We start from the raw sequence: 9,506 nt of genomic DNA, 5'->3' as shown, positions 1-9,506 counted from the left end.
TTTTTTAATGTTAGTTGCCTCTCAAGAAAAATAATAACAATTTATAGCATATTGTTTTAGTTTTAAAATAATGTTTATGGTTTTAATTGGAAAAGAAAAGGTGAGTGAAACAACGTTCGTCTTGATTTATTTATTTTACAATAATGTTTATAGATATTCAATTTTCTTCTTTTTTCTCCGTAACTTAAATCCTTTTTTAGTTAAATTCATAACAAAGTGAAATCCCATGTGGGAGAAAAAGAAAGAAAAAGAAAAGGTTAACACATGACTATTTGACTTCTTTCAAAAGGGGCTAACAACTTAAAATGCATCAACAAATTAAAGCCACAAACGTATTGTTAACTTGTCAAAAGCAAGCGGACTCATTTGTCACAATAAAAACTATTAGAAATAGTAGGATTATATTGTTGACAAATGTGTGTGGTTCAAAAGAAAAAGTCGACTTGAGGCCTTAGGCCAATGAAGCCTCCGGTTTAACACCTTCGAACCCCACCTTGTTTTGATCATTTGATGGCTCCAAGTGGACCATAAAGTTGTTACAATGACAACATCTAATAAAACCCTTTGGTGGTCGCCCACGTTATTAGATTTTGGAATGCAAATAATATATGGGTATCAAGCTTCCACAACGACTAAATATTAATTCATAACTTATCGAGTATCTTGTTATAGATAAAATAACATGTGGGTCATATGTGAGGCACTACGGCAAACAAAACATACTATTGAGAGGAGATGGATTTCTCTTGCATCAATATTCCTTCTTTAGAATCGATCTATTCTAAACCTTTATACTAAAATGTTTATCTCATTTATTTTTTATGTTTGAAATGATCTTCTACCATGTTGTTTTAATCATATGTGTGTAGCTACTAATTTATGTCAGTCGTAAAAGTAAACCCAAAGACTAATTGTTGTTTGTTGAATCGAAACAAATTGCATACGATAGTTGTGTGAAAAAAGAGTTGTTACGAATAGAAAAGAACTCAAGCTCCTCATGTTGGATTTAGTTACGTAATTGCAAAAACTATTGTACAACGTAGACGTTTAATTAGCCACATAAATACATAATATTATGATCATATGATTAAACTAGAACACCATATGGTGATAGTCAACAAACGTGGAAATGAGCATGATCATGTGGTGTGTACTATTAAATGCTTATAGTTAACACAATAATCAATCACATATGAGCAATTAGTTATCTTAGCATACAAGGTTCATGGATACGTATAAAACAAACTATTTCATAGAAATTTACAAACATTTTTTAATCGTGTTATATGTTTGTTCATTTAACATTCAAACGATTACAATAAAATGATAGATAAACAGACAAAATATTGCACCACAATCTCTTTTTAAATAGAAAACCAATTCTACCTTACAACTAAAGGTTAAAAAGTCATGTGAAGCACTTCATCCATTTTTAAAAAAGGGTAATAATCACATAAAAAACTGGAATTATTGTTTTAAATATGATATATAAGACGGCTGTACAATCACCTCTCTTCACATCCTATGCCATTGTCTCTAATGCCTTGCATACAGGTGATGTGTGCGGTTCTCATGATTCTTCACCTGTGATATTGGTTAATGGTTATGCATAAAGCAAGCATCGATAAACCCTAAAGTAGCGTTTGGTATGCAAAAATAAAATCCATAATAAATGGACCATTGTGAGGGAATAAAAAAATAGTGTTTGGTTGGTTAATGAAATAGAATCACCTATTACGTTGTCCATTCCATTCCCCAAAAAACACCTTAAGGTCCTGTTCGTTTCAAGGATTTTGAAGGAATTCTAAGGAATGGGATTTTAAATCCCATGAATTGATATGTTCGTTTCATTAAATGAAAGAATGAGAATGAAAACTAAATCCTATCAGATCCCACATTACATAGAATTTTAAAATCCCACATATTTTAAAGGATTGTTAAGGAAAATAAAGGATTTTCTTATTAACAATAAAAACCCCTCAAAAAAAAAAATTCAAAAAAATTAATAAAAAAATCATAACTCAAAATATAAATAAAAAACGAAAAAAGTAAAAAAAACTAAAACGTTTCCGCCTTTGCCTTCGTTCTTAAATTAAAAAAAAACCGAGAAATGAACCGAAACCGAAAGTCGACGAAAACAAACACAAACCAAAACTGAACCGAATTGATGGAAACCGAAAAAATCGATCAAAACGAAACAAAAAAACTGAAACCGAACAGAAATGAAACTGAAAAAACCGACCACAACGAAACAAAAGGCCGAAAACGAATCCGTAACCGACCAAAAACAAACAAAAGAAGATTCCAATTACAATACATATTAACCAACCAAACACATGATAGGGATTCTAAAACATTTCATTCATTCCAATTCCAATTCCAATCCTTTAAAAAAAGTCCGTGAAACGAATGCGCCCTAAGGGTATGTTTGGTTGGAGGTAATGAAATGAAGGGAGAATGGAATGGGAGAAGGAATGGAATGAACAAGAGAATGAAATGGATCATTCCCATTCCTTTGTCTTGTTTGGTTAACCTATAGGGATTCTAAAACATTCCATTCATTCCAATTCCAATTCCAATTCCAATTCCAATTCCAAATCCTTTATGTTGTTTGGTATCCAAAAAATTGTAGGAATGAAATAGAAATAATAAAAACACTTCTATCTTAAAATAATATTTTTTTTTCCAAAATAAATAAAAAAATACAATGGCGATGGTGGTGGCGGTCAGGCGACATGGCCGATGGTTGTGGTGGTGGCGGTGGCCAGGCGATGGTAGCATTGATAGTGATGGCGATAGTAGGATGGCTTCAACGGCGATGGCGATTAAGTGGTGGTGGTCAGGCAGCGACAGTGGTCGTGGTGGCGATGATGGCCAGACGGAGACGGTGACAATGGTTGCGGTGGTTACAACAATGATGGCGGCGGTGGCGATGGTGGTGGTGGCGGCGGTGGCGCTGATGGTGTGGTGGTGGTGGTGGCGGTGATGTTGGTGGTGGAGGTGGTAGTGGTTGTTGTTAAGTGGTGGTGTTGTTGAGAAAGTAGGGTGAAGGAGGAATGGAATGAAAAAAAAGAAGGGGGTGGGAATGAATGGTTTTCATGGAATGGGATTCCATGTGTAACGGATGATTCCATTCCATTGAGCAACCAAACCCTATTTTTTTTATTCCCACGTAATGAATCATTCCATTCCTCATGTCATTATTACATGCAAAACGCTACCTAAATTTATTCACTCCCTTATTTTTTTTCCTATTCCATTCCCTCTTTCACACTATATCACCTCCACCACTGGCATCACCACCACTACCACCCTCTCACCACCCACCCGCTCCCATAACCACCACCCACCACCACTGCCACCTACCACCGTCCTCTACCGCAACCACCATCCATCCATCGCCACCAAACCATCACTCCAGGTCATCGTCACCAGTGCTCGCTGCCCCCACCATTATCGTTCGACGCCCACCACCGTCACCCATCATTGAAACCTATGTATGAGATATCAAAAATCCCGTTCCCAATTTCCCAAAACTCGGTATTGGTATCAAAATGCTCGATTCAGTTTGGAACCAGTACCGTAGGTAAAAAATCGATAAATACATGTACCGATTCTGAAAATCCCGATCCTAATTTTCTCAAAAACTTGGTACCAAGATGCTCCTTTCGCTACCGGGCACCTGGTCTATTTGTTTATCCTTTACTGCCAATACAAAGTAACAATTCATTCCATTATCACATGATAACCAAACAACTCAATGGAATGGTAATGATCCTTTCAATTATCTCGTCCATTCCGTTACCCTATACCAAGTTATTTCACAACTAATAAAACACCATAAGTTTTAATTACGATTTTTTTTTTTACACGTTTATTGGTTGGTGGGCTACCAATTTGATTAATCATTAAAGTGCTAAAAGTAAAAGCCCAAACAGAGGCAAACCAATCTGACCAACGGGCTACAGAACCCAGCCCATTCATTCTTAACCGAACAATCAACAAGTCACAGCCTAGTCACTCCGAACCGGCTGACATCACGTTACCAAAAACCGTTATATCTTTATTCCCGCCTTTTCAAATAACCATCAAAGCTTCAAAAAAGCAAGCACCAAAAAGCGTTGATTGGGACTCTATGTGGGATTTGTTCCAGACACTTCCATCATTGCTGTTTCTTCCTCAATTCTCTCCTTTTTCTTTAAAATTATCATTCAGATTCTTAACAATTTCAATCAAAACAACTGTTTTCGCTCTCGGAACAACAATCCGGTGCCACTGTCATCTAATTCCAGTAATTCACACTCAATGACTAACTCACCTCACTCCTCTCACCAAATACCTCTCGATTTCCGCGCTCCACCGCCTTCTCCAGTCGCCTCGGGCCGACGATCATCCGTCGCCAATGACGAAATCCTCACCGAGTTTCTCCACCGCTCTCTCCGTGTACCGGATCTAGTGCTACCGGATCGAGTATTCCCTAGGCAAAATTCGAAGATTCAGAACCTTCCGAAGCTCAATTTCGAAGCGATAAGTTTAAACGATCCAGATGTAGCTGAATTAAGTGAAGTGATTGCACAGACCGGTTGTTTTGAGCTGGTCAACCATGGGATTTCTGGTCAACTTTTGTCTTCTGTTGTCAGATCTGGTGTCGGAGTGTTTGAATTGTCGCCGGAGAAGAAGGCGGTTGTTGCTAGATCGGCTGAGAGGTTGTATGGTTTTGTGGAGTTTCATGGAGATGAGAAGGAATCGAGCGAGGAGTTCGTTTGGTGTCGGGACGATTCGTTGAAATCGGAGATGGAGGGAGTTTGGCCTCATCAGTATTCGGATTTCAGGTAACGAAGCTCGATTACAATATGTACATTTCGATTGACTAAATGAATGAACACGGACAGAGTCAGGTTTAATTGTGTTCGTGAACATTAGATAATGTGTTAGTTTACGTCCGTTTATGTTTGTTAATGTTTGCTTGCTAAAGGTTTTTAATATTTTATAATCTTATCATATAGACTTAAGCAAAATTGATAACTATAAAACAAAAATATATATGAGTATTATGTGATTAAAAAGGGGGCGGCGGCGCAATTTGTTGTCTGCTTACCTGACTCTTTATTGTAATTGGATCCTTTTATTGTAAATGTGAAGTACGAGTTCAATTTATATAACACGACACAAACTTGATAGTCGGACCGAACCGCAAGCAATGACCATTCTTGGTTAGGCAAATCAAACAAAACATTGGTTGTTGTGTTCATTTGCGTTGGTGAAACGTTCACGAACAAGTTCATTTCCTTATGAATGAACACGAACAAGGCGTTGTTTGGTTCGGTTATGTTCGTTTACAACCCTGATTAGATCATTCTATATATCTTAATTTGATCGAATATTTGTAGTGAGAAAATGGAGAATCTGATGACTGAGATCGAAAACATATCTGAAGTTCTACTCAAACTGTTAATCGATCGTTCTGCTCCAAAACCGAGATTTGATGATGGAACCAGAGAGGGAGAACTTGCTGGATCTGTGTGTTACATCTACAAGCATTGCTTGGATGCAGATACAGCAGCAGATGATGATCAGCATATGGATTCATTGAGATTTGATGTGATTAGAATGCTGATTAGAGGATCTGAACACCCTCACACACTTTGCTTTCATGTGTGTGATGGAGCTTCAGAGTTTCATGTTTACTCCAAGAAAGGCTGGGTTTCGTTTTCGCCCGATTGCAATGGGATGATCATCACCGTTGGCGATCAGTTGCAGGTACCTTTACTAGTTGATTCATGCTATGCTGTTTGATAGCCTCTTATGATTTCACCAGGAGGCTACCTTTGAATCGGTCATACATAGAATGTGTTTGGTTCAACATTTTAATGGTTCATAGAGCCTCTTATTGGATAAGTTTTAGAAACATGCTTACCCATTCAGAGGCTCAGTCAGGTCTCTTAATGGCTCAACACAAGGTTGCCAAACAGCCCCAGAAAGTAATGGAGTTTATGGTCCGGTTAATTTTATTTTTGAAAATTTTTTGGTTGAACCATCAACTATGATTCTGAAATACAACAAACCTAATTGGGTGGGTTGACTTGGCAAGGGTAAAACCGGCCAAAACGGTTTGGGTTTGACAGTTTTAACTGTTTTTCTAAACTAAAATTCACCATAAAATGATGAGTATTATACATGCATAACTATTTTGAAAGTGAAAGTAATAAATTACTACAAGTTTAGTTTAGTTAAGTTTCAAATTGTGAACCGAATCGTTAAGCCGAATTTTCAAATAGTAAACATTGAACAAAATCATAAAAATCTAAAATCGGGTGAATCGACAGATTTGCTTTTGTATGGTCGTTTAATAAATTCTACTTCATTCATTCAAGCTTTTAGTGAACCTATCTCAAGCAACTTGTTAGCTCAAAATCAGTTGTAATAATCTAACTGAGTCAAAACAAAAGAAAATTTAAAGCAGGCCCTGGTTTGAAACTCAATTCTAACAGCCTGAGTTACCCTAAATATTGAAAATTTTAAATTCATAACTTAATATGATTTTTTAAAGTATGTTGCTTTACAGTTGGAGAAAGTAGTTGGCTACCTAAAATGAGAAATTTAATAATTTTGTTACCTTTTCGTACATTTTGCGAAAAAAGAAGCCAAGGAAACGTGGAAAAGTAACCAGTACATTTTATTTATAAAAAACAGATTATTGCGTTAACAATACATTAATACAATATATTGATATTTATTATTATATATACTTATTTATAAATTTGATAAGTAAACTAAATATGCTGGAGTTAACTTTACCCATTTTAACCATACATTATAATCACACGAATTTAACATATTAAGCTGACCTTTTGAGTTTTAAAAGCCATAAATATGTTCCTATCATTGTATTGAAAACTAGACTGAACCAACTAGTCTGATGACTGAACGGATAAACCGAAAATATGGGTGTTGTCACTTGTCAGTTCAGTTACAAAACCACAAGAAAACCATTGATGCTTGCCTACTCACGTTAGCCGGTCGGTTTTTAACACCTAACCAACTTGAACCATTAAAGTTACCATTTTGACTTTAAATATTGGTTCAAAGCGATCGTTGTTCTTTTTTTTGGTATAAGATGTAATGTTTTAATAAATGCTAAGGTGTGACAAATGCAGACATGGAGTGAAGGAAAGTACAAGCATGTTATAGGGAGACCAATTTTCAAAGGGAAACTAAAGGATTGTATATCAATGGCTTTTTTATATAGCCCCCCTCCATCCACACTCACACCCACAACCAAAGGCCAAAAGGACAAAACCATTTCACTTAGCCATCAAATCTTGCTGGTTTTGATTTTAACCTTTCTTTACAATCTTTTCTCTTATGTTTCTACCTAGACCAACATTTTTATTCATTTTGTACTTGATATTGACCGGGGGTGTGTGTGCTTTGTCGTTATCGATAAACCTTTGTGGGTTATATCTGGTCACATGTTTTTTTTTCCTTTACAATGAAGATGTGAAATATGGTTTTATTGTTAGTTAGCAAACAAGTCTGAAATTATCTATATATTTATTTTTTTGTTGAATTACATGAACATAGTTTAAAAATCTGCAATAGTGAGACTAGATTGTAATCACTAGTCATGATCCTAAGTAGTTTATAGATCTGTAATCACTAGTGAAACTATCTATTGGTTATTTTTAGTGTTATTGGATTAACTTGTCGATCGAGGAAATAACTTTATGAGATTAAACGAGCTAGGTGACACGGGAGTGCGGGCTTGTTTAACAATAATGTTATTTGGGCTTTGTTATTTGGTTTATACTTGGGCTTAAGTGTAATGTCAAATGGGCTTTTAATTATTTATTTGGGCTCATAAGAGAAATAGATTTGGATTATATTAAACCATGTTTTTGCATTCCCTGGATTATTTATTTTATAACTTCATCGAAAAACAGACAGAAGAGAGAACGACGGTTACTTGGTTCTCTCTGGATCTTAATAAAAAACAATCAAAATCCAATTCCATGTGCAGAAATCTCTGTCTTATCCGATAAATCATTGCGTGTAACCCGCAAATAGGTTTATCTGAAAGTGATTCACGATTCAGAGATTAATCCAAGCAATTGTTCAAGAAACCAAGATTGAAATCAAGATTACAGGTTTGCAATGATCGAATTAATCATCCAGATACGCAATTTTACAACACTATCTACTGGTACATCCATATAAATTAGAAGGCTTGAAACCTTGAACTCAAGTCTTGGGGTGACGATAGTATTGGACCATTGGGTGGACATGCTTAACTGATTTGATAAGCCTAAACATAGCACATATTTATTATTTATGTCAAAGCTAGATATCAATTCTAACCGGACTAACCCATACACGTTTACAAATCGTGTAACTTGAACATGAATCGCGCACCATGAGCTATTAGCTTGGGCGTGGTCTTGTGTTGTTTTCTTTATGCTATAGAAGTTTACTCGTATAAAACACACCCGTCTAGCTCAGTTGGTAGAGCGCAAGGCTCTTAGCCTTGTGGTTGTGGGTTCGAGCCCCACGGTAGGGGGTTCGTTTGTCTTATTTTTTCACTAAATCCTTTTTTGGCGTCATTATTTTTAGCTCAGACCATGCATAAATAACGTTATTTTTTGAGTAAACATTTCTTGTAATCAAAGTCAAGACTTTAATCACTTTATAATGCATCATACATATACGCAGAAGAATAAAAACTGTAGCTCCCTGACCTATCTAGTTCTGCCCATGCAATCACAAATCTTATAAATAATATTTCTTGTTTAAACATTACTGTAGTTGTAAAAAATTTAAGGACTTTATGCACATTATAGATTGCAAAGGACTATAAATATCTTTGGTTTCAAACAGAAACATGTAGAAACAGAGATCTAAGGTACAATTGTGATGCAGAAAAACCACACAAACGAACAATAGGGCAAGGAATTTCCAACCAAGGATACAGGCTCAACACCACGGCTAGAGACTCGGGTCTAAGAACATCATCCAACTTGCCTAGGTTAACTAGAATAGAACACTCATAAACCTAACTCTCATTCCCAAGAGATAAATCAACAAAATTACTCTTCACCATAACACAAAGTGCGTCTCTAATTCATGAATCTTCAAACAAGACACATACAAGCAGTTAAAATATTATGAAAGTAACTAAATAAGACACCCATGTTTTCCTACAATAAACTTGCATGTTTTCTTGTGTTTGGATCGGGTTGACCAGCTAGTCGATCCGCTAGGGGGACTTTGTGGTCGAACCAACTTGACTTGACAACAGTAATTTTAATCGGCCGGGTTGCTTCGGGTACGGTTAAAAAACACGCCCCTAATACACACACATTAATCTCACTCACTTTCAAGAGAGAGATGTCATAACACTACACACTGCCGCCTTTCCCACTCATGACTCTTAGAATAAGGCACATAACACAAGCACTTAGATTAATAATCTTCAAGTAATAACTAAACATGACACCCATGTTTTTCCT

At 36.1% G+C, this 9,506-nt stretch overlaps 1 protein-coding gene and 1 non-coding gene across 2 annotated transcripts; both read left to right on the top strand.

Moving 5' to 3' along the window:
* The first annotated feature begins 4,298 nt into the window (after positions 1-4,298).
* LOC143593731 (putative flavonol synthase 4) lies at positions 4,299-7,558 on the top strand. Its single transcript, XM_077073270.1, has 3 exons — positions 4,299-4,832; positions 5,391-5,760; positions 7,158-7,558. Exons 1-3 carry the CDS (start codon positions 4,306-4,308, stop codon positions 7,377-7,379), a joined length of 1,119 nt encoding a protein of 372 aa, XP_076929385.1. The 5' UTR covers positions 4,299-4,305; the 3' UTR covers positions 7,380-7,558.
* A 926-nt stretch (positions 7,559-8,484) lies between these two features.
* On the top strand, positions 8,485-8,557 carry TRNAK-CUU (transfer RNA lysine (anticodon CUU)). The gene has a single exon. It is a non-coding gene; the product is annotated as a tRNA-Lys (tRNA).
* Positions 8,558-9,506: the final 949 nt, after the last annotated feature.

Source organism: Bidens hawaiensis, unplaced genomic scaffold (genome assembly GCF_021521415.1).
Source record: "Bidens hawaiensis isolate Kalapana, Puna unplaced genomic scaffold, B.hawaiensis_p1.1 tig00042586_1, whole genome shotgun sequence".
NCBI lineage: Eukaryota > Viridiplantae > Streptophyta > Magnoliopsida > Asterales > Asteraceae > Bidens > Bidens hawaiensis.
Note: the sequence above shows the minus strand (reverse complement) of the source record. Positions and strands in the feature narration are given on the sequence as shown.

Bases quoted from the DNA above. Each gene is read 5' to 3' on its own strand.
- LOC143593731 (XM_077073270.1), top strand. From the start codon at position 4,306: ATGACTAACTCACCTCACTCCTCTCACCAAATACCTCTCGATTTCCGC. The intron at 4,833-5,390 runs GTAACGAAGCTC...GAATATTTGTAG, and splicing joins CATCAGTATTCGGATTTCAG to TGAGAAAATGGAGAATCTGA. The intron at 5,761-7,157 runs GTACCTTTACTA...TGACAAATGCAG, and splicing joins CCGTTGGCGATCAGTTGCAG to ACATGGAGTGAAGGAAAGTA.